General features: G+C 38.7%; 3 protein-coding genes across 4 annotated transcripts in view; all 3 read right to left on the reverse strand.

Annotated features, from left to right (window-relative positions):
• Nucleotides 1-278: 278 nt before the first annotated feature.
• LOC126382137 (uncharacterized) lies at nt 279-9,874 on the reverse strand. 2 transcript variants are annotated; one of them, XM_050031904.1, is made up of 8 exons: nt 9,762-9,874; nt 8,990-9,076; nt 5,513-5,678; nt 4,627-4,772; nt 3,702-3,762; nt 2,598-2,715; nt 1,474-1,569; nt 279-566 (listed from the first exon to the last, which is right to left on the reverse strand). In XM_050031904.1, the coding sequence occupies exons 2-8, from the start codon at nt 9,069-9,071 to the stop codon at nt 405-407; spliced, it is 831 nt and encodes a 276-aa protein (XP_049887861.1). In that variant the 5' UTR covers nt 9,072-9,076; nt 9,762-9,874; the 3' UTR covers nt 279-404. The 2 variants fall into 2 exon arrangements, with proteins under 2 accessions (XP_049887861.1, XP_049887862.1); XM_050031905.1 differs by lacking the exon at nt 9,762-9,874 and adding an exon at nt 9,638-9,711.
• Nucleotides 9,875-11,158: 1,284 nt separating this feature from the next.
• On the reverse strand, nt 11,159-18,159 carry LOC126382154 (uncharacterized). The gene is made up of 8 exons (XM_050031928.1): nt 18,078-18,159; nt 17,549-17,642; nt 16,939-17,080; nt 16,506-16,645; nt 14,441-14,501; nt 13,583-13,694; nt 11,853-11,948; nt 11,159-11,294 (listed from the first exon to the last, which is right to left on the reverse strand). The coding sequence occupies exons 2-8, from the start codon at nt 17,622-17,624 to the stop codon at nt 11,232-11,234; spliced, it is 690 nt and encodes a 229-aa protein (XP_049887885.1). The 5' UTR covers nt 17,625-17,642; nt 18,078-18,159; the 3' UTR covers nt 11,159-11,231.
• Nucleotides 18,160-20,820: 2,661 nt separating this feature from the next.
• LOC126382084 (acetylcholinesterase-like) overlaps nt 20,821-25,536 on the reverse strand; it is an 83,090-nt gene continuing 78,374 nt past the window's right edge. The window contains exons 4-5 of the mRNA XM_050031808.1: nt 25,207-25,382; nt 20,821-24,433 (exon numbers count right to left, since the gene is read on the reverse strand). Of these exons, the coding sequence (XP_049887765.1) occupies nt 24,297-24,433; nt 25,207-25,382 (313 nt within the window). The 3' untranslated portion in view covers nt 20,821-24,296. The remainder of the gene's footprint in view (nt 24,434-25,206; nt 25,383-25,536) is intronic.

Consider the following 25,536-nt stretch of genomic DNA (forward strand, 5'->3'; position numbering starts at 1 on the left):
AGGTGTGAGAAGCTGCAGTAGTTTTAGGCGGATGAGACGTTCGTGATCTAAAAATTGACGATTCAAAGTGTAGGTAACTATGTTACCTACTCAATAAAGATATTTTTGAATTTAATTTGAATTTGCCGGACTAATGGGGAGCGCTGAAGGCTCTCACCCGGTACAACGTTTAAGACAACAGACCTGAGGGTGCCCATCTGGGCGCAAACCTCGGCTCAGGGCGTCGTCTGAGAGAAAAAAATATTTGAATAAACAAATATCAAAAGAAAATATAGAAATACGATTGGTATATAAACATTTAATTTGAAACTGTTTCATTCTTAAACGTAATCGCTATTTCAACTGCAACAAGCTTTATTCCAGAAATCATTACGTTATTTCATTAAAGAAACTCAGATTTATTTTCAATCCGAACCGAGTGTCAAGCCATGAGGTTCTGAAGCCTGTAGGAGCTGTACCTTCCTGGTTAGTTCTTCATCATGAGCAATGAGGCCGGGAAGAATACCACCAATTATATCATTGCCGACTTCCATCACCAAGCCGCTGAGGAAGTCAGAAATCTCATCCTGTGAAAAGAAAATTGAAAAAAATTGTTGCGCGTCTACAATAACGTCAATTTTTGTATGAAGTGTCCGCGGTGTGTTTTTGTCTTCACTAAGAAGGTTGGACTTTTATAGACGGCGATACGGCTCACCACTTATCTATCAATTTAGTCTAACAGAAAGCTCGATGAGGTGTGGGTACTTAATTCATCTTGCTATGGATACATCCATGACTTCCCCAATTTGTTGTTTTGACAAATAATAATGGGAGAAATCATCAATCAATCAATAATAACAGCTAAAATGTCATCTTTACTATAAGTTTAAATCTACTGTGGACTTGTCGGTCTAAAAATAATATTAGTACTCAATGGTGCTAATTCCTGTAAATACCATCTAATTTTATTTTAAGTTATATCTGTCATTTTCTTATCCGCCGAGAAGGAAAGGGACGGGTAATCGACAAGCATAAAATTTATGGAACACACGTCAATTTTAAGCACAAATCTAAACCAACCGTCTAAAAATTTTACAACCGTCAATAACCCGACACAGTTAAGTAGACAGCACGTCAAACAGATTGCATACCAGCGACGTACCTTTTGATTCGCCCGGGTTATTCATTCATTTACTCATTCTTTCTAAAATTAAGAGCTGTGAATCATCCGTCCCTTTCCTTTTCGACGGATATGAAAATGACGGATATAACTTAAAATAAAATTAGGCGGTGTCTGCAGGAATCGGGGCCATTATTATAGATAGATGGCGCCGGCGTAGGCTTAATGACGATACATAGATCCAAAGAATCATTCTAGAAGGAGGACCCGGTGGTGTAATGGTTAACAAGCTCGTCCCGACTTGACAAGAGCTGCCTGTCTGAGTCAGATTTTTTTTCGATTTAAATTTTCTCTGTGTTGTATAGAACACTCACCTGGAAGCTATTTACTAAATCTTCTATTAAATGGCCCAGGAATGAATTCACGAAGTCATCGACCATAGGGTTGCCGAACATGCCATTTATTTCAGGCTAAAAAAATAAGGTAAAAAGCCGTTGAAAAGCAGTTACTATGGACAAGGGAGGTGTTCATCCAAGGTATATATTAAAAAAAAAGATTAGTGTGTATAGATAAAATCACGCAAGTATCTATAAGCGTTCTATCACTAGACTTATCAGATATGAATTTTATTTATTTATTTATATTTGTCACATGGTAAGTACTATTGGGTAGTTTCCTAGGTTAAAAAGATAAATTATGCAATTCTGATTACTAAATAAAGACAGATCTAAAAGTGACAAATACGTTTTCTATTTTCTATTTAACTTATTTATCAATTTCAATAAAGAAAAATGTAATAATAAGTTGGACATTTTGTCACGTTTCTCTATGACGTCACAGGTTGCTTTTTCATAATTATAAATTGCATAGTTGTTTCGTGTATTGACGAAGGACGTAATATACGATCCTGACGACCCGACTACTCTAGCCATAGAGGCAGCCAATCAGCTCGCGACATCAAACACTTCAGGACCCCGATACCGACCCCGCCGGCGTGGTCGACGATTTCCCTCATTCAGCGCTTATCGCTATCGACACACTAGGGTTGATTAATTCTTTCAAATATTTTTCCTCTCAGACGACGCCCTGAGCCGAGGTTCGCGCTCAACTGGGCACCCTCAGGCCTGTTGTCTTAAACGTTGTACCGGGTGAGAGCCTTCAGCGCTCCCCATTTGTCCGGCCAAGTAGTTAATGCCATCTGCGGCAAATCTACAATAAGTCACGCAAAAAAAAAATCGTGTATTGACGTTTAGTAAAAAGTAACTGATTTGACTAGTTGGAAACTACACTATTGATATTAATAAATATGCACTAATATGCGATACCCTGTAGGGGCACCGCAAAAGTAGACTGTATTATGTGACGGGCAGTCGCTGCCGTGAAACACTGGACCTGTCTGCTGGACACTGGATTTGACAGATCCTGTCAAATCTTCTTCTGGTCCAGTTTGTCACGCGTTATCACGACGTTAGGGAGATAATGCTGTGAATGTTGTTACCCGGAAAGCTCCAAGTGTGAAGAATACGCGGGCGCTGCGGATGTTGATGGATATTCCACCAGAAATACTAAGTCCCGCCTCCAAACTGGCAACGATCCTTGGCTCTATTATTCTTAGTCTGAAAATAACGGCCTCCGTGGTATAGTGGTTGAGCGTTGGGCTCACGATCCGGAGGTCCCGGGTTCGAATCCCGGTGGGGACATATCACAAAAATCACTTTGTGATCCCTAGTTTGGTTAGAACATTACAGGCTGATCACCTGATTGTCCAAAAAGTAAGATGATCCGTGCTTCGGAAGACACATTAAGCCGTTGGTCCCGGTTACTACTTACTGATGTAAGTAAGTAGTCGTTACATGAGCTATGTCAGGGGCCTCTGGCGGCTCAATAGTAACCCTGACACCAGGGCTTGGGTTGATGAGGTTGGTACTCCACCTCACAACCCACACGATAGAAGAAAGTCTGAAAATTAATTGATATTATTCGTAATGCGTCATTTGGCGTAGAGTAGATCTTCGAATACCGATGGTCAATCTCATTCACGCAAAGAAAGACTTAAGCCACATAACATAACTTAAAAAGCATAGTTTAGTACAGTAGAGTAATATAGTAGTTTTGTAGTATATTATTAAATAAACTACTCAATTTACTGATTTGCAGTAAATAGCATTATTTTTGTTAATTATTTATGTAATTTCGTGTTTAGTTAAAGTACTTAAATTTGATTTAAGTTATATAAAAAAAATCATAATACATAAATTTTCATTGTAAATTAAACAATTTGTAAACGATTTACTGATAATTAAATAGGTTATAGCACTGACATCCTGTCCCACAAATAAACTCACATTAGCTACGGAGTTTTTTTTTTTTTTCTAAAAATATGTGTTGTAAATACGTATAGGTACATTAAGTTATGTAGATAGTATAAATTCGTTCCTTAAAATTAATATGTTGTGGGTGTTCAAATAAAGTGCAATATCGGTTATACAGTTTCGTCAACAGCGTCTCTTGTGACAAGATGTGCGGCAGACACTTCTTTACGGAGATTGGTTGTTCATTTGTTATAAAAGATCTATGGTTTGTAATTATATTGCAAACATACTTAGCGTCGCCAGTTCCGAAGATATTTCCACCCATCACGTTTACAAATAAATCGTAGCCCTCTGTAACAAAAAATAAAAATATAACAGATATAACGGCACATGACATATTTTTATAGTAGATTTGCCGCGACTGGCATTAACTACTTGGCCGGACAAATGGGGAGCGCTGAGGGCTGTCATCCGGTACAGCATTTAAGACAACAGGCCTGAGAATCACATAACAGGGATAACATAACACATTGATGTATATACATGGTGTTAGTGACAGACAGCGTAACGATTAGGTACTGAGGGGGATGATTCAGAGCATGATACCTAGTTGATACACGTGGAATTTTCCATCGCAAAATTCATTTTTTTTGCGTTTCTTTAAATTAATTTAAATTCTATACTTTTGCGATGGAAAGTTCCACTTGATATTCACTAAGAATAATGAGCTGAAGAATAATGTACAATTACGTACAGGAAGCCATACAAGTACGTATGGCAGTTCGTGACACCGTAACGAATACTGAGGGGGATGATTCAGACCATGATTCTGAGTTGATATCAAGTAGAATTTCAAGTTTTCATTACGATGTCACTAACACCGTGTATAATATTGTTTGTTGCTCTCAATTTTTACAATCACTGGTGTTTACTGTGAAAAAAAAATATTCTTTATTTCACAAATTTTTAGTTGCATGGTGGCCGAGACTTCCCATTAAGTAATCCTATCCTGTATCCTATTTGTGAAGTGTATGTTATGTACCCCTCGTTTTATAATGAACGCAGACTTTTCGTACCACCATCAGCTCAGCTGACGTGGGTGAAGTACCCTCTCCACAGACGCTGCATCGTACCACCAGGATTGTTTAATTCTGCCACCCTTGACAGAGTGTGAGGATGATCATGAATACCGAGTCGCAATATTAAAATATTTACCAGAATCCACTTCTATCACAGGAATATATAAATCAAGTTCGATGGCATAGCGCTGCAGGATAATTGAAGTTGCAGTAATGGACAGATTGTCGACCACGAAGGTACTGAGCTTCCTGGCTTCCACGTTATCAAGAGTTATATGGGCACTGAAAATAGAGAAAAAAGTAAGAATAAGTAAGTGAGCCAATCAAGTGCAAGTACTCTGATTCGCGGGTACGGGTATGAGTAGGGAATCCATTGTGTTAGCCCATCGACTTCGATCCGGACACATTCCGCTAAATAGTTTCGGTTTTTTGATGAGGAAAATAAACTCACCAAAATGTGACGTGTGTGATCAAGTGGAGGATGCTCTGCATGTGATGGCGGAGTGTGCGCGGGTCGAAGCGGAAAGACAACAATTTCTAATACGATTCTATCTAAAAAGAAAGATCACATCACAAGCATCACCAACCACTCTCCGCACATAGAGGCAGCCAATCAACTCGCAACACCAAACACTTCAGGACCCCAATACCGACCCCCACCGGCGTGGTCGACGATTTCCCTCAATCAGCGCTTATCGCTATCGACCCACTAGGGTCGATTAATTCTTTCAAATATTTTTCCTCTCAGACGACGCCCTGAGCCGAGGTTCGCGCCCAACTGGGCACCCTCAGGCCTGTTGCCTGAAATGTTGTACCGGGTGAGAGCCTTCAGCGCTCCCCATTTGTCCGGCCAAGTAGTTAATGCCATCTGCGGCAAATCTACAATAAGTCTCGTCAAAAAAACTCTCCGCACACTGTTGGATAATATAGTCTCTTAAGAAAATGCCTCTTCAGGCCAATTCGACAAATCTTCAGACGCACCATTTACTCGTCAAATGTAGGGTTATATAAAAAAAACTTACTTTTCCAAGCCCAAGTCGTCGAGGTCGAGATGCAGATGTTCTATTTGGAGGGGATCCAGCACAGGAATATCCTCGGAACCAGTAACCATGGTCTCTCTCAAGTCCTCAAGGATCTCCAGAAACAATTGCTCGAAGAAAGAGTTGCGTGTAGCCACACCAGCCACACCTGAAGTAGGAGTGTTTTATTAGTAAGTAAATTACATTACGTAAACTTGTGCCTGAATATTATGAAGCTTGTCTGGAAGAAATCGCTTTAAGCTATAAGGTCGCCATTTGCCAGGTACTATAGTTAAGTCACAATAATGTATTTTTGAATTTGAAACCTTTGAGGGAAAAATAAATCCCATTAGGCCTCAGTGGTCTAGTGGTTAGAAGATTCGGCTCACGATCTGGAGGTCCGAGTTCGATTCCCAATGAAGACACTGTCGAAAATCACTATATGAGACTGTTGTTTTTTGGGTAGGACATTGCAGGCTGAATCACCTGGTTGTCAGAAAAAGTAAAATGATTCCGTGGTTCAGAAGGCAAGTTTAGCCGTTGGACCCGGGCTAGCCCGTAGTGGAGCAGCGTAGTAGAGTATGATCCATACCCCCTCCGATTGATTGAGGGGAGGCCTGTGCCCAGCAGTGGGATTTATATAGGCTGTTTATGTTAGTGCAATTAACCGGTCGACCAAACAAAGGGGAAATATCGATTACTGGTAGCTTAGCTTATGCCATTTTTCTGTATATAAGTATAAGGCATGTTTTCTTTTGCAGACAACAACCTCGGCGTAACTTAGAAGTCAGTACTTAATGTATTATTTACTATCAGTAATGCAGGGTAAACTCCGGGCAACTCGCCAAAACCTTTTAACCTACACGTGCTTGTAATAGGAGTCTGCGATTCTTGAGAATGAGAATATATTCCTTAGTATGGGCATGGAAACAAGTGACAACCAAAAAGTCACCCAGTCAGAGTAAAGACCACTTTCTAACCCAGTAGTGTGATTGTGAGCTGATTGGCAGCCGCTAAAGGCCAATCAAACGGGTTAAAATGGCCACATCAAAGCAATTCATCTAAAAAAGCACTATTGCTATTTGACATTTCTTGACATTGCGCACTTGCTTTTATATGCGCAAATGTCAAATCACAATATTGGTTTTAGAGGAATTGTTTCGATGTGGCCTTTAACCCCCCAGCTCCCTCCAGCAGAACGGATCTCTTGCTTTGTTAAGGACGAAAAAGCAAGGATACCCAGTCTTCCGACGCATGTGACGTAGCCTTGATTGTCGGCCCTGGTTTTCGGTTAGGGTTGTCGACAATAAATAAATAAAAAGTAATTAAAAAAAGTAAGCAAAATCTTTTATTAGTATAAGGTGTCAAAATGCAAAGGTAATAAAACCAATTTTATGACCAAAACATGAAAACTGGTTAACCGATTTTGTTTTTTTTAATCTTTAATTTATTATAGAGGGTTTTGGGACTGATAATGTCACCCCCGATTGAAGGCTCAGTACAAATGAAAATGTGTATATATAAAACTCTTATAAGCTATCTTCTTCATAAAGTACAGTGAAAAATAACATTACACGTGAGGGGTTGATATCTAATTTTCAGTTACACATTGGTGCTAATTCCTGTAAATACCATCCAATTTTATTTTAAGTTATATCTGTCATTTTCTTATCCGCCGAAAAGGAAAGGGACGGGTAATCGACAAGCATAAAATTTATGGAACACACGTCAATTTTAAGCACAAATCTAAACCAACCGTCTAAAAATTTTACATCCGTCAATAACCCGACACAGTTAAGTAGACAGCACGTCAAACGGATTGCATACCAGCGACGTGCCTTTTGATTCGCCCGGGTTATTCATTCATTCACTCATTCTTCCTAAAATTAAGAGCTGTGAATCATCCGTCCCTTTCCTTTTCGACGGATAAGAAAGTGACGGATATAACTTAAAATAAAATTAGGCGGTGTCTGCAGGAATCGGGGCCAAGGGACACCTGATTGTCAACAAGTTAATTTTAAAACGAATGAATAACCCGGGTGAATAAAATAGGCATCTCGCTGGTATGTAATCTAAAATGCTGTCTACTTGACTCTGTCGTGTTATTGGTCGATGTAAAAAAAATTTATGGTTGTTTTAAATTTCTGCTTAAAATTGACGTGTGTTCCATAAATTTTATGCCTGTCGATTACCGTGTAAAAAATGTACATTGCATAGTCTAAAATATTGTTTAATCCAGTTTGTTTACAAATTCGCTACTTTTTTAGCCCCAACAGAATTCTTAGTAAACACGAGAGCAAATCGCGATCGAATCAATATTTGAGCAGCTCTTACAAATACAATTGTTCTGTATTTATCCATCTGAACAGTAGACTATGTCTCAGATAACGACAATGTTGTTGCAATTCTATTTTCATACATTTAATACTTATAAAATGTAAGTTTAAAAACTAAAACCCGACTACGGAAAAATCGCGCTCTAAAAAGTATGAAACAAAAAAACAGGTAAGTACCTATATTCCTCTAAAATTCTTCCGAATAGTGATGTTAACAAGAAATACAAAAAGACCCGCAAGTAAATGCTAGTAATATCTACATATTTGTAATGTGCAAATTAAGCCGTTTCATTTGATACCCAACACAATATCGTTCGAAAAATAATAATAATTCGTCCGCAGTTTATGTCCTCTAGAGGGCGCCACATTAAATTTAACGTGGCGATTGTGACGTCACATAGGCTATAACCACCGGACAATCAGGACGCTTCTAATGACACCTCAATTGTTAATTTCTGACAGGTGGTTTAAAAGTTAGGTTGGAACTGACGTGCATACACACATACATGCACATATACATAGATACATAGCGGCCAAACACATAATCCTCCTTTTTGCTTCGCCGGAGTCGGATAAAAATTACATTTTTTTTTGCCGCCTATTGTGCTTATGTTTTATTCGTATGTTTATGTCCTTTATATAAATGTTGTTGTGCAATAAAGTATTATTGATTGATTGATTGAATTTTTCATGATTTTAATAGGTAAGTAAAATAGTTGTTGAGTCAAATATCTCTACTTATTTACTCCGTTATATTCCGATGCTTTACAAAAAATGTATACTTAATAAATACACCTTGCAAGTTTATGTTTAATAAAAAATATCAAAATAAAATTAAAACGAGTACCAATATGAATAAAAATAAGTATCATTTTGGTTTTTAATTCTTAATATTAATATTCCAAATTCAAATTTAAAGGAACTTCAATTAAACTCATGTTTTTTTTTCAACAAATATTCGAAATATTTCTTTATTAAAAAGTATAATATCGTCACTGGAAAGACAAAAAATAACAAAAAAAAATGGAAAGACAAAATGACGTTGTCGTGTTGTTGACGTTGTTGTTTCTTTGTTATTTAAAGCATTTTTTTGTATTTTTTTAAGCATAACTTTTTACCCATTTATCCAATTTAAATATCTTACCTGTATTATCTGAAACATTATCCACAGGTAAAGTTGTTGCCAGCCCCAAACAGGCCGCTAGAATAAGTGTGAACATCTTCATAGCTTCTGAAAGAGACAAACAGGATTTAGTTCCAAAATTTCCACAGTTCGTCATTTATTTATTTATTTATTTATTTAGAAAAAAATATACATTGTAACATAACAGAAAAATCCACAGCTGTTACAAAGTTTCTCTTAAAAGTTACTTAACATACATGACACACAAAATAAAATTAAAATAAAAATTATTCCCGAATGGTGCTTACAGGCATCATGCTTTCAAAAGTCTTCTCACATTCTTTCATCAAACATGCTATCGAACTAACAAACAAATCACAATGTGGCGCTGATTCAAGAACGGAGGTGAGCAGCGAGACAGCGCGCGTCATGTTTCACAGAAGGCACAATTTGTGCTTTTATATCACGAAATAGTAATTTCGATTTATCAGCAATAACAGATTTAGCTAAAAAATAAACAGCATTTATAAGTAGCATTAATATGTACCCACTTTAGGACTCTGTCGCAAAAACATATTTGACATTTAGTGAGACTTACAGTTCGATTTGTCAAAAAAGTTAATGTGACATGGTACCAAAGTGTATACATATTAATGCTCGTGACCGTACCTATGTTGCTCTAATTGAGGGTTGGCAGAAACCGTCCACAATGTTCATTTTTTATATTGTAATTAGACCGAAAATCTAATGTTAGAGAATTAAAACCATATAAAATAATAACCAAAGGTCTTACCTTACAAAGTCACAAGAAGATTATGATCGCAATCAAAAACAACTGTCTTCAATTGTTTATCAATATGTAATTAATTTATCATTAAACCAACTTATTTGATAGCAACATGGATATTATCTCTAATTAACGTGTGTATTAAGAAACGAATCATAATCCGAATTTCTTAATATACACCTACACAAACTACATGACCAACAAAAAAATCTGAGTAAGTAAAAACATAAATAAAAAAGAGAGTAGTCTTCTTCTTTTGTCCTGTGAGATATTATCTGAGGATTATGAGGTCGATCACATCGACACGATCGACTGACCTGACCAACCTTAGGGTAGGGCCAGCTTTAGCGCCTGCGGCACGGTTTTCGCGCCGCGTGTGGCGAGAATACAATCGAACGCTTCGACCAATAGCCGTACGTTTATCCACGTAAATAGTACCTAAAGCGGGGTCTATTAATAAAAGCATGTCGCCCTTGTTAATTAAAAGAGTGGATCTCAAAGTAAATAGCGTAAAAACCCTAAGGAAATGATAAGCAAGTAGATACTTTTTAATTATCTTTTCTCATTCGACTTACAACTTGTTTACCGTAACAAAACTATTTTTTTTAAATATCAGCGTTATCTATTAGTTTAGGAAAAACTTATCATAATCAATCAAATGTGTGATTGCATTTTATATACTCTATGGTAATTGTAACAACGATATCACGTTTAAACTTTTCAAATCAAGGACAGTGGGTACGGTCACGAGCAATAATATGTATTCACTTTGGTACCATGTCACACTAACTTTTTTGACAAATTAAACTGTAATTCTCACTAAATGTCAAATATGTTAGTGCGACAGAGTCCTAAAGTAGGTACATTATATTGCTCATGACTGTACCTAAGTAGGAATATCTATAATGTTATACGATCAACAATGGCTGCAAGTTGTCTTTGATCACTTGTGGCTCTGTTCATCCCATAACGATTTACGGGGGTGAGTTTATGTATGTATTGTTAGACAGAAAAGAATCGATAAGCCTCTATGCTAATGAACGTCACAACTGCAAATGAGTAAGCATTGCGCATAAAGCTATTGTAAAATGTGACCTATAATTTTATTATCAAATTATAAATTATAAAATGCTAATCTAGAAACAGAAGCCAGTCTTCGATAATGAAAAATCAATTTAATTTACTTTTCGACTTATTATGGAATTTTATTTATGTTTTAAGTAAAAATTAATACAACGTTTGACTTCTTTTATTCATGACGTCCCAGGACAGTATTTCCATACAAACTCCAAAGAAAACTTTCGTTTTGACGTTTCGTAAAAAGTATCTCAACTGACTAGGTTGTCAAGTAGCCTATTCTACTGAAGTAGACGTTCTGTAGTATTTACAAATAATACAAAATGTTTAAAAATAAAGTTTATTTATTTGTAAATAAATTATACACGTCAGTGAGGTCGGGAGGTAGAGTTTGTGGATCTAGTTGAGGATGTCTTCAATCAGGTCTTTAGCGATGATGTTCACCAACTCGTTGACTTCGGCCTGAAAGAAGAGTAAAAACATGATTGTTGAGTTGATGTTGAGTGGACACTGGAGGACGCCGCCATTATCACTGACGTCTATTACCGCAACTTTAATATATATGTTACGGCTAATACCCGAAGTGCGGCTACACCTAGTTTTAGCCGGTTAGAACTAGATGTAGCCACTTACTCTTGGTTAAACCTAGTACTAGCCGATTGTTTTCGGGTAAAACTAGGTTTTGCCTTCATCATGCCGGCTACAACTAGGTCCAGCCATTCATTTAGTTCTAGCCGGAATGATACGGATAGACCATTTTATCCAACAGGGAAAGTTTTCGTTACGATGTCACTAACACCTGTATATAGTCACTTCCGTGAATGTGATTTTTCAAAAAGGCGCTGACGAGGTTTTCTTACTTAAGTAACACGCCTATTTCCCAATAGGGTAGGGTAGGTAAGGAGACCACGGACTTTCCTTACTGAAATCTGACAAATCACTTCGCTTCTGCCACCTCCATCAAAATCTCCATTCTGTAAATTTCTGTGCATGTAATGCCTTTGAAAAAAAAATACTTACCCTGAGTTCAGCTAGAATCCTGGGGATTTCATAACTGACGACATTGTTCACGTCGTTTGTAAGGTTGATACCCATCACGTTCACATAGCCATTAAACTGTGGAAAAAAATCAAAATTAAAAGACGAAAAAAGTCTTAAGAAAATGCTATAATTTACCTACAGACAAAAGCTTGGATCACATAAAAATCGATTGGCGTTTAACGCGCATTTGGCAGCTTCGTTTTAAAACTGAATCCAATACGGCAATCAGGCAATAATATAAAGACTATTTTCCTTTTTTTTATTCAATTTACTCGACACAAACACGTGTCTTTGACTTTCTCAAATTTCATCAGAACGTTCCATTTTTCATGTTTTTCGACAATGTCCCCATTAGGAATCGAACCCGGACCTCCAGCTCGTAAGCCCAACGCTCTAAACACTAGACCACGGAGGTTGGAAGTCATATTACTTAAATATATATTATATTTTTTTTAATATTGTGTGTGTCGTTACAATTGTAGTTAATGGAATGTTTTTGGTTATGTATTTTTAATTTGTGTCTAATAGCAACATTGTTTTTGACATTTGTTGATATTGCGCTCTTATTTTTATGTCACCCAAAAACCACGCTCTTGTCAGTGCAGCATTTTCCATGCTACTTTTTTAGGGAAAAATAGGGCAGTGGTTTCCCTCTTGCCTTCCGCCCCGCAGTACTCTGTCTGACGCAAGTGGGATGGCGCCCAGAGTCCAGAGTAATCTATTACAAAGCCATACTCCTGTCCTCCGCCTCTGAATAGTACTGACAGTTACTGCTGCCCTCTGTCAGGTTCCAAGTTACAGTCCCTATGACATGCCCCTTCCGTCCTGCATTGCCGTACCGATGGCTCCCATCTTCGCCTCTGCAACCGTTGAGGTCTTCACCCGTATCCCTGGGCGAATGTTCTACATTATACGAGGGGCGGCTGGAAAATTATGAGCCCAAGTACCTTTAACTATTACTAATGAGTCGCGCGGTACAGCACTAATTGATGGTATCTTAAGAAACGTAAATCTCAATTTTTATATCATTACCATCAGTACTTTTTTAGTAATTGAACCTTAAACGTCACCATGTCTGAGTATTCCGCGAATTGCACGAAATTCAAGTACAGAGCTGTCATCAAATTCCTTACAAAGAAGAATAAAACGCCGACGGAAATATATGAAGACATGTCTACTGTTTACGGAGCGTCTGCACCTTCATTTGCCACCGTAAAACGTTGGAGCCGAGAATTCAAACATGGCAGGGAGTCGCTCGAAGATGACCTGGCCCCTAGCGACTATTTTCTTTTTTCCAATTTAAAAAAAGGACCTCCATGGACGGAGATTTGCCAGTGAAGAGGAAATGAAGGCGGCTGTAAACGAACATTTCGAAGACCAAGACAGTGAATATTTTTTGATCGGGTTAAAAGCGCTTTTTAATAAATGTAAGAAGTGTGTTGAAGTAGAGGGAGATTACATAGAAAAATATATTTTTTATACACCTCTATCAGTATTTTTAATACCTTAGGCTCATAACTTTTCAGCCGCCCCTCGTATATACCCCGTAGGTCTGGGTCCCTATTCGAACTCAGCCACCATTTTTATGTACCCAAGTCAAATTGCAATATTTAGATGAATTGCTTCAATGTGGCCTTTTTAGCCCCTCAATATTGTGAACAGCCATCCTCGCATCAACCACATGTCAAACAGGTTAATAATTAGTTTACCTGTAAGCCACCCAAGTCAAACTCAAGACTGGATTGTCGAACAGTAGTTTGTCCCAAGAGGCTGATGCTCAGCTGGACTTGACCAGCTATTCTGATTCCACTGATGGCTAATCTAGAAACAATAAATAAACTTGATTAACTTACTTACATAACATAAACAGACTATATACGTCCCACTGCTGGGCACAGAATACATCTTACCAAGTTTCAACAGTATAGCTTTTATAATTTCGGAAAAAAGTGGCTGTGACATACGGACGGACGGACAGACAGACATGACAAATCCATAAGGGTTCCGTTTTTGCCATTTGGCTACGGAACCCTAAAAACACAGACATTTTCATAATTTTTCCGTCATAAAATTTCACTTGATATCAACTCAGAATCATGGTCTGAATCACCCCTTCAGTATTTTTACGGTAAGTATCACTAACATCCATACGTACCATACGTAAAATCGTAACGGGGATGATTCAGCTCATTTTTTCTGAGTTAATATCAAGAGAAACTCGCGGTAAACGCGCTCGATCTGCGGTTGTTGAAGTTAAGCAACTTTCACAAAGGCCAGTCATAGGATGCGTGACCACAAAAAAAAAAGTTTTCATCTCGAGCTCCTCCGTGCTTCGGAAGGCACGTTAAGCCGTTGGTCCCGGCTGCATTAGAAGTCGTTAATGACCATCAATCCGCACTGGGCCCGCGTGATGGTTTAAGGCCCGATCTCCCTATCCATGCATAGGGAAGGCCCGTGCCCCAGCAGTGGTGACGTTAATGGGCTGATCATGATGATGATGATGATGATCAAGAGAAAATAGCGAGATGTTTATTTAACAATCTATACAAAACTGTGATAAATCTCACCTGCCCAATCCTCTGGCATTAAATCTGTGTCCCAAAATAGTCAGGTCAAAACCAGCGTCATCTAGAAACAAAAAGTATTATGGATCATTCATTCACTACGGGGCTCAAATTAGCTTCCAAACGTTTTTTCGATTCTGCTCCGCACCACCCAAATCCCCTGGTAGTTGCGGCTTCCGAGTACATTCTGCTTAGGGACGGTACTGAAAAGTATCGGCGTCCGAAGGACGTAATATACGATTCCGACGACCCGATCACTCTAGCCATAGAGGCAGCCAATCAGCTCGCGACACCAAACACTTCAGGACCCCGATACCGACCCCGCCGGCGTGGTCGACGATTTCCCTCATTCAGCGCTTATCGCTATCGACCCACTAGGGTCGATTAATTCTTACAAATATTTTTCCTCTCAGTCGACGCCCTGAGCCGAGGTTCGCGCCCTACTGGGCACCCTCAGGCCTGTTGTCTTAAACGTTGTACCGGGTGAGAGCCTTCAGCGCTCCCCATTTGTCTGGCCAAGTAGTTAATGCCATCTGCGGCAAATCTACAATAAGTCACGTGAAAAAAAAAGGTCACTGGGGTCCTGTGGTTCACTGGCTTGTTTCTCAAACGGGGGCCGCCGGTTCGAACGTCGGTACCGGACTTGCACCAATGAGTCATTAATTTATCTTAAGTGTATTAAATGACATCCTCCGTAGTCTAGTGGTTAGCTAACGCTCTAACCACATCCCTCAAAATTATCGTTATGCTGTCACTAACACCCTGCATAATATAGTAATAAATAATTATAAGTTTAAAAAAATAGTAATAATAACCGAAAGCAATTCACATGACCAGTAAATGCAACTTAATTTTCTCTCGACCGAGCCACTTGGCAGAATGTTTGCAAACAAAATATAAATGAATGAATGAATGTTTGACTTAGGACGGGCCGTGAGACTTTTATCCCATCTCATTCACTTAGGGTCCCCGTGCATTGGAACTGAGACGAGCAATATAAATTATTTTATAGAAGTATATTTAACAGCCTCATGGTCTAGTGGTTAGAGCGTTGGGCCCACGATCTGGAGGTCCGGGTTCGATTCCCGATGGGGACATTGTCGAAATCACTTTGTGAGACTGGCCTTTGTTTGGCAAGGACTTTTCAGGCTTGAATCACCTGATTGTCTGGAAAAGTAAGATGATTCCGTGCACGTTAGGGTGTGATTCAGGGCACGTTAAGCCGTTGCGTTGGTCCCGGCTATTAGCCGTAAAAACACCTCCACCAACTCGCTTTGAAGCAGCGTGGTGGAGTATGCTCCATACCCCCTCCGGTTTATTGAGGGGAGGCCTGTGCCCAGCAGTGGGACGTATATAAGCTGTTTATGTTTTATGTTATGTATTAAATAATTATATTCACGTCGGGGTCACTGGTGTGGACTATGCGGGTGAGTCCGAGGGTGAGTGAGATCGCTTCCCACAATTTGCTCAACTCGGCTTTAATTTCGATCACACATCCAGCACCTCTCAAACGCACACACAGTCCACACATTGTGTTCTAGTCTTAAACCAACAGTAAAGCAAACTGCATGCCTGCTATTGGCAATATTTTAAAGATTAAATATTACATGTCACCACATGTGGAGTAAAGCCTGGCTATACAGCTAAACACCCACCTATATACACACCCACCCACCCTCATAAACCCACAACGCACGCACTCACACAGACACAGGTTGTGTCTCTCACAGCACACTGCTCTCTGTGGTGTCCGAAAATTATAAATGTTTCATTCTTTCTTTCACATTCAGGCCGTTTCTGATCTTAATAGCATTAGATAAGCCATTTCTTAGTACCTATACCCAAATGCTTGAATCCAATCATCTGTTTAAGTAAACAGATACTAGGAACTAGGGTCGATTGATTCTGCCAAATATTATCCTCTCAGACGACGCCGTGAGCCGAGGCTCCCGCTAAACTGGGCACCTTTAGGCTTGTTGTCTTAAATTCTGGTACCGGGTGAGAGCTCTCAGCGTTCCTTATTTGTCCGACTAAGAAGTTACATCTTGAATACAGAGGCATAGCTTACCAATAGAGAGAGCGATTTCAGGCAGAGAGATGTCCAGCGTAAGACGAGAGCTAAAGATGGCGTAGTGAAGGTCGTTGATGACTATGTTGCTGACACCAGTTGCCACGATATTGTCGACATGCGCGTTCGTGTCGAAGAGGCTGCAGGCAATGACAGGTAATTTAATTTATATTACATCGCAAAATGACATATAACTTGGACCCCCAGAACTTCCTGGCAAAAAGACCTTAGGTGTTATCAAGCGGATTGGTCTTGAGGAGGATTTATAAATTAAGGACTATAGATCAAGGTTACAAGGTCTCAGTGGCCTTCAGGTTGTATCAGCTCCAGCCCTTCATCCAAAAGTCTTAAAAATCATTAGCGTAATCGTTTGCAACTTGACTAAGTACGATAAAGGTCTTGTTGGTCTTTTCACGAATAGTATTTCACTTACATAGGCACTGGCAGTCCAAGGCCAAAGTTCAGCCCGTCATGTACAAAGGGGTCGTAGCCATCGTCCCGGAGAGACTGGGCTACGTTCTCGATGGCTCCAGCTATTAGGTCGCTGATTATATTCCTGCTGTCGCGAACCACTTCTGTAATCAATTTGCTATTTGAATATTTTGAAAGAAAGAAAGAAAGAAACATTTATTATTTTCCTTATAGTGACTAGCCGGGGGCGGAAGGCAGGAGGAAAACCACTGCACTGCATAAATAGGGCAGTGGTTTCCCTCTTGCCTTTCCGCAGTACTCTGTCTGACGCGAGTGGGATGGTGCCCAGAGTAGTCTATTTCAAAGCCGTATTAGGACTTCTATCCTTCGCCTCTAAATAGTACTGACAGTTACTGCTGCCCTCTGTCAGGTTCCAGGTTCAAGTCCCTGTGACGTGCCCCTTTCGTGCTGCATCTCATCTTATATTATGTGACAAAATACTGTTGTTACAAATAATAAAACTATGGGACTTACTATCGTATAGGTACTGAAATCGTCACTTATTTCGACATCCCGCGAATTCAATTGCACAACTCTATCAGGATTTTCGGGTAATCAAAGTAAGTACTTACCAACTTGATGTTGCTCTGAAGGCAATGAGTTCCCGACAGCCACCAATGCCAACAAGACAACTGCGATGACTTTCATTTTTATTTTATAAATTCACTAAAATAAGAAAAATAACAGTGTAATTCATTGTTCATTGTCCATGGTCCAGTGGTTGAGCGCTGGGCTCACGATCCGGAGGTCCCGAGTTCGATTTCCGGCGGGGACATAACACAAAAATTACTTTATGGTTCCTAGTTTGGTTAGGACATTACAAGCTGATCACCAGATTGTCCGAAAGTAAGATAATCCGTGCTTCGGAAGGCACGTTAGTCCCGGTTACTACTTACTATGGCGGCTCTATAGTAAACCTGACATCAGGGTTGATGAGGTTGGTACTCCACCCACACAATAGAAAAGATTGTTCGAAATTAAATTATTAATAACTACTTCGCCTTTTAAATTATTTTACAAATCATTAAAATAGTCTTCAAATAATTCTAAACTAAAAATTATATTAAATTATTTACATTCGTAATTAATTAAGTTCCTTACCTAAACGCAGATGGGTAAATACTAGGTACATTCACAACACTGCAGGAAAACTAATGTGTGTTTAATTATCATTCGATATTTTAAGAGGATTATAAGATTATAATCAAATCATCAATCAATTTTCGTAATAACACATGTGTAATCTTTATAATATACATAATATGTATACATATATATCTAATACTTTACCTTTTAATCGTTCGGAACTGAAAACCGTGTTATATATGTATATAATTGCAGTGGAATGCTATGTGCTTGTGGAGTTTCATAGTCACTGCGTACCCCGGTGGGAAGGAATCGTGAGTTTATCAATCAATCAATCAATAATACTTTATTGCACAACAACATATACAAACAACAACATACACAACATACACATACATATACATATATAGGGTTTGTGCAGTTATTACTTGACATGAGGGACCATTTTATGAGCGATGCGATAAGCTGACAGAACTTCGTATCAAAAGTGACTGCAAGTTGTCTTTGATTACTTGTGGCTCTGCCCACCCCATTAGGGATTACGGGCGTGAGTTTATGTATGTATGTAACATATACAAAGGACATAAACATACGAATAAAACATGCGTTTATGTATGTATTAGGAGGAAAATCCGTATACAACTTGGTACCGGAGTAAAATCGGGACCGATAGGTTTATCGAGGAAATGTTTTAATCTAATGTCCACAGTCTCTAATGGGGTGGGCAGAGCCACAAGTAATCAGATGACTTGCAGTCACTTTTGATACGAAGTTCTATCAGCTTATCGCATCGCCCATAAAATGGTCCCTCATGTCAAGTAATAACTGCACAAACCCTTTGTCGGTTTTACGACCTGCCGAGAAGATAAACAGCTGAACACGTTGTTTTTTATTCACTTCCAGCGGTATAGTTTATGTTTGTATAACTTAACTGTCAAGTGTCAAGTTGTTTGCAACATGACTGACAACCCCCCCCCCCCCCCTCCCATCCCCCTCGCGGCACGGCAACGAATTTAATCGAGGGCTTTGACCAATAGCCGTACAACGTCTATCGTGGGTAGATCATTAGTAGGCATTCGTTATGTCTATTGGATAAAACCGTCGATATAATTTACGACGCGCGCGGCGTGGCTGCCAAGATCGTGCTGGTATTCTAGTGAGATATTGTCCATAGAGATTTTATAGTCTCCCTCAGCTGCCTGGTTCTATAGGAACAATTTCAACAAATGAAAAACAATTAAATATTTTTATATACAAGCATTTATTTTTATAATTAAACACAAACTTTGCAAACATTCAATAATGCAATCATAGCACTAATTAAATATTATTAACTTACTCGAAATACTATTAGAATTTAAAAAGATAATTCCATGGAGTAAAGGAAACAAATACCTAACGCCTGTTTCACCATTTGCTGATAATCTGTATGATAGTATAACCTATCTGCCAGATAACTGTCTGATAACAGGACTTCTACATTTCGAGTAAGCTTTGCATAGGCTTTCAGTGCAGATTACCAGCACATGATGAAAGAAACTATTATTATTTTCAAAATATTTGACGAGATACCTACGTTTAGACATGAAATAGGAGTTACTAGTTTTATTTTTTAGGTTCACATTTTTTACTTAAATCTCACCTAGTGGTAAGTGAAGAACGGAAGATGTTGCTTGAGACAGTATACGCTTAATTAATAAATGTCTTTTCACTCTATCATTAAAGCTTGAAATCCAATTCTATTCCAATATTTTAGAGTCGGATACAAACATTTTAAGTCATGTGCCCAGCGCGCCTCGCAACCGTGTGTACCTTATATGCTGCGCTTAGTTATAACACATACGTAGCAATGCGTGCGGCGTACGGCGTACGCGGCACATGCTTGGCAATGTTTTATCCGTCTTTACTCTGAATAAAATGAAATCAAAGAGCCGTGTACACTTGATGAATCACCTGCCGCCCTGCCTGCGGCGTACGGCGTACGCGGCACATGCTTGGCAATGTTTTCATCCGTCTTTACTCTGAATAAAATGAAATCAAAGAGCCGTGTACACTTGATGAATCACCTGCCGCCCTGCCTGCGGCGTACGGCGTACGCGGCACATGCTTGGCAATGTTTTCATCCGTCTTTACTCCGAATAAAATGAAATCAAAGAGCCGTGTACACTTGATGAATCACCTGCCGCCCTGCCTGCGGCGTACGGCGTACGCGGCACATGCTTGGCAATGTTTTCATCCGTCTTTACTCTGAATAAAATGAAATCAAAGAGCCGTGTACACTTGATGAATCACCTGCCGCCCTGCCTGCGGCGTACGGCGTACGCGGCACATGCTTGGCAATGTTTTCATCCGTCTTTACTCTGAATAAAATGAAATCAAAGAGCCGTGTACACTTGATGAATCACCTGCCGCCCTGCCTGCGGCGTACGGCGTACGCGGCACATGCTTGGCAATGTTTTCATCCGTCTTTACTCTGAATAAAATGAAATCAAAGAGCCGTGTACACTTGATGAATCACCTGCCGCCCTGCCTGCGGCGTACGGCGTACGCGGCACATGCTTGGCAATGTTTTAATCCGTCTTTACTCTGAATAAAATGAAATCAAAGAGCCGTGTACACTTGATGAATCACCTGCCGCCCTGCCTGCGGCGTACGGCGTACGCGGCACATGCTTGGCAATGTTTTATCCGTCTTTACTCTGAATAAAATGAAATCAAAGAGCCGTGTACACTTGATGAATCACCTGCCGCCCTGCCTGCGGCGTACGGCGTACGCGGCACATGCTTGGCAATGTTTTATCCGTCTTTACTCTGAATAGAATGAAATCAAAGAACCGTGTACATTTGATGAATCATCTGCCTTTAACGAGGTCCTTTAAAAGATTATGAGTGAGATATAAAAAAGAAACAAAAAAGTGTCCTTGATTAAAACACATAATAACGGATTCTTACCGCGTTTAAAGTAGGAATATGAGACTCCCGATATGAGTTTGTGTATGATAACCGCGTAAACTTAAAACAATGTATAAAGTGTCCTTGAGTCCAAGGATAACATTTCGCACAAAACAATTAATGTACAATCTTGATTTTTAGCTGACGATCATATTTTTTCGAATCATATTATGTTTCTACGTATATATACTTTCTTAACACTGTTTTAACTCGTTTACAGCCTCAAAATATGAGAGTCTAAAATACCATTTTGCATTATGATTGCCCGCTACGGCATGTATTCAAACTCAAAACCTATTGTCAACAGAGTTTTTAACATATTTAACATACATAGGTAGTTTATGTACTATGTTGTTGCAATGTTAAGCTCAAAAAGCGAAAATGTTTCCTTTACTCCATGAATTTGAATGGAAAATCAACATGCGGCTATGCTTGTAGGCCTTATCATCGTGCTATCAAAATTCGCTATAGTTTTAGGCCATTTGTGTTACACTGACGATTTATTATACATTTACTTTATTATAGCCAAGCAGAGTCGAAGCAAGTTATCAGTGTATAGAAAACAATGTAAACCCTCATTTTTGCCAATTTCAAGTTTTATAGAACATTTTGATGCTGCGAAAATTAGTAGTACTGAATACCCTTGTATGTGGTACTTTATTACATTTCAAAATAATTTCCTTACCATGTTTTTGTATTTTCTTTTCATTATGTTGTAGTACTGAATTCATTTTATTGTTGTTCAATAATCCACTTTTCTTGTAATAAAAATGTTTTTTTGTTCTTGTTTAGTTTGTTGATCTTTCACCAAAATGTTCTGTAACACTTAATTCGACAACTTTCAATAATCACCTTATTCTCTTAATTCCAAAACATCATTCTGAAAGAAATCTTGTGCTGCTGATAATGCCCCCGTCATTAACATCAGATATTCTAAATGAAAACTTTAGAAGCTATTCGAAATTGACGTAAAATATTATATTTAAAGAATCCTATTCATTGAGTCATTCTGTACAATAGGTGGCTAAGGAAACAAATCTACGGAACTACAATTGGAGCGAATTTGTAACATCCAGCTTCGTAGATTCTATAACCATGTTTGGCACTACGCATCATTCGTTGGCCTTTTCAATATCACATAATATAATTGAAAATTAACAGTGCAGATATTTTAGAAAGTAACGCATCACTACACCTACTATATCACCTATATCATAGTGTTATATCAATATATATAAAAGTGAACAAGAGGCACTCTATAGGTTTACATACGCAGGTTAAAATAAGCGTAGTTTAAACACCGAACATGAGCTAGACATGAATACTGACACTATTATACATTGACTAACACCAGCGAGTGAAGATTACATACGTTGTATACACATCGCCTAATCAAACAGAAACAACATAAGCTCAAGTACCTACGAAAAATTACATTTAGCAATTACTATATCTCATAAGGTATCGTCTTCCACAACAGGTTATATTTTTATTTTTATTTAATAAATATTACCACATAGGCACCGCCTTGACTTGCCCTTAAACGATCTGAAAAAAAAACGAACTAAGAACGACAACAAGACCCTACATTATAAACTAACACACATACAATATTTACACCAATTAAATAATTTCAATTTATCTATTACATATCGTAGCTGTTGCAAGAGATTTTTTATTAATTTTACCGTACTGTACTATTAATTTTTATCTTAAATCTCGAACGAATTGTAAAGATTCATCTATTTAATTGTTTATACCAATATTCGAAAGCTGAACCGCACTAATTCCTCTAAACTAGATGTATCGACCCTAACTTTAAGGTACTAATTTTGTAGGTTCTAACACAATCAGTATACTATGTACTGTACATCTCTCATCACACTGTGCACCATCGGCTGAGACAAAACCATGGACGTTAATAGACACATTGGGTACATTTTTAACAACTTCTGAATTTGGTTATATAGATTTCCAGCTTTTATAATCATCATCTTCGTACACGATAATTGAAATTTCATTATCATTATCACCCAATTGTGCTTCTATCAGTAATATAAAATGCATTACTGTACATCTATAAGTTTTGTCCCGTTCGTGGCTCACAGCAGTTACATCGTCATACTTTTCCTCACATTCAAAGATTCCTCATTCAAGATTCCCTAAGTTTTTGAACACTCTGACGAGTCTCGTTTCACCTATAGCGCCTTACAGAGTTTCAAAATTTATTTTATAGCCATTCGACAATTCGTCATTATTTCCTCCAATTCTGTTAATATACACCGAACCATTATAACTCGTACAACTTTCTAATATTGGTCCGCTACAGTGTTCGTGAAGTGACCTAGCTTACTTAACTTACCTTCTATGGCTAGAATGAACGTAAACGTTTCTATGCCTTGCGTGATATGTATAGCAATAGAGGCGCTTTAAAGCTAACACTTCATTGTCCTCAAATCTTCTACGCCTTTCTATTTCTCACACAACGGTTCACTCACTCTTTTAACCAAAAAGAAATATTTGTTCCTTTGAATACTTAGTTATTACGAAGACAAAGTTTACAATTTTACTATTATTACTCTCTTCTCTGACAGAAGTCCGCGATGGCAAACTACCCCCGTAAGATATGTAGAGACTTACCGACTATGACAAAATTACTCCTACATATTTCTATAATTTGTTATTAACAAGTGATATGTTGATGGAGGCATCACTCCTTTTAAAATAGATCGTAACATTAATTCATAAACAATAATTTTACATCACTTACATTTAATTATGGAACTTAATAGCGACTTTACTAGACAATTTATGTACTTACAGCGCAATATAACACTTGAGGTGGCTTAGAACTAAAATTATGCGTAAGTCTACTTTACATTATAAAAATAAGTTAATATAAGAAAATATCCCAGAGATTCTTTGACGGCAACATATATTAATATACAAGAATTTTAATACGGACTCACATTTTTATGGCTGACGTATTGTGAAGACGACCCCTCGTCTTTGCCGAGTCATAAATCATCTGAATGAAATATTTTCGTCATTTCATGACAGTTGCGCTTGACGCGTCATAAGAAATCGGAAAGTCTTTTTCAGCAAACACCATTTGTGACAGGACAAAGACAGCTTGCAGTCTCTGTCGGGGACTTAAAAATGTCACCCCGTACTCCTTAAGCACCTCTCTACTAAGATATTGAACGGTTAGTAGAGAAGTAACGAATGTTGAATCAAGCACAACTTAAGTAGATTGAAAGGCTCACATTATTACCCTAGAGATTCATATAATATAGTTGAACAGTTTGGTTTGCAGCAGCCCGACAGTCGATACAGTCGTGAGGCTGAGTGCGAAGAGATCCAGCGACATCCACTGCGCAGGCGCACTGCTCGTGCAGTTCCTCGGGGGGTCAGGCTTACCTGAAATGTTAGAAAACATACTTTAGTATTCTCATCAACACAACTTTGATACTACAAAAAGATGTAACTTGTTCTGATTCTTGGATACAACCATAGATTGCATAAAACATAACATATCTTCACGACTATATCACAATTGGGATAGTTAGATGTACACCCATAGCAAGACGAAGTAAGTACCCACACCTTTCTGGGCGTTCTATTACACCACCGTGATAGATATCGTCAACAACAACCATAGATTAAATTATGGAACGTAACAGATGGAGGGTCGACACAACTGTATATAAAGCAACACGGGAACGCCAGAATCATCTCCGTAGCATTATCCCGTTTTTCACAGGGGTCCGATTACCTAACCTGAAGATTTAACAGGTCCGGTTTTTTACAGAAGTGACTGCCTGTATGCCCTCCAACCCACAAAGGGAAAAACAGCCCAATACAGGTTAGGTCACATACCTCCAAAAATGCATGTCTCGGGAACGTGGGTTTCCTCACGATGTTTTCTTTCATCGCTGATCAGGTGATATTAATGTGATGATCCAAACATGAATTTCGAAAACAAATTCGACAAACATTGGTTTAGGCGTGTGCTGGATTTAAACCTGCGGCTTCAAAGTGAGACGCGAGCGTTCTACCAACTGGGCTACCACGGGTTCTAAAAAGAATATTTGCAATTCAAATTTTCAAATAGCAATATTGCTTTTTTGGATGAATTGCTTCTATGTGGCCTAAGTCATGGATGTACTGGGATATGACGGCAAAACACTTACTAGTAGCAGCAATAAGTTGCGGCAGATACTTCTGCCAGAAGGCGCACTCCTTTACGCGCACACCGCGCCCCACCTCGGTGGAGTTGATAGCAAGGGACAGGTACTCCCTCCCATTGGCCGTGTGCAGAGGCCACACCACCTTCGTCAGCTCACCGTCAGGGTTCAGGGAAGGATTCCTGAAATTACACATGAGGGTCTTTAACAAGGGAAGAAAGGAAAAAATAGATGATGGAATATATTTTTACCGACTTCAAAAAAGGAGGAGGTTCTCAATTCGACCGTATATTTTATTGATTTTTACTTTTGCGTTTGAAGTCGGTGTTTTTTGTT

The sequence above is a fragment of the Pectinophora gossypiella genome, chromosome 3, assembly GCF_024362695.1.
Source record: "Pectinophora gossypiella chromosome 3, ilPecGoss1.1, whole genome shotgun sequence".
Classification (NCBI taxonomy): domain Eukaryota; kingdom Metazoa; phylum Arthropoda; class Insecta; order Lepidoptera; family Gelechiidae; genus Pectinophora; species Pectinophora gossypiella.

Coding starts and splice junctions, on each gene's coding strand:
- LOC126382154 (XM_050031928.1), bottom strand. CDS start 17,624: ATGAAAGTCATCGCAGTTGTCTTGTTGGCATTGGTGGCTGTCGGGAAC. Junction 14,502..16,505: donor TGAAATCGCTCTCTCTATTG/GTAAGCTATGCC, acceptor TTTTGTTTCTAG/ATGACGCTGGTTTTGACCTG. Junction 13,695..14,440: donor AATGCCAGAGGATTGGGCAG/GTGAGATTTATC, acceptor TATTGTTTCTAG/ATTAGCCATCAGTGGAATCA.
- LOC126382137 (XM_050031904.1), bottom strand. CDS start 9,071: ATGAAGATGTTCACACTTATTCTAGCGGCCTGTTTGGGGCTGGCAACA. Junction 4,773..5,512: donor GACGACTTGGGCTTGGAAAA/GTAAGTTTTTTT, acceptor CTCTATTTTCAG/TGCCCATATAACTCTTGATA. Junction 3,763..4,626: donor TGTGATAGAAGTGGATTCTG/GTAAATATTTTA, acceptor TTTTTGTTACAG/AGGGCTACGATTTATTTGTA.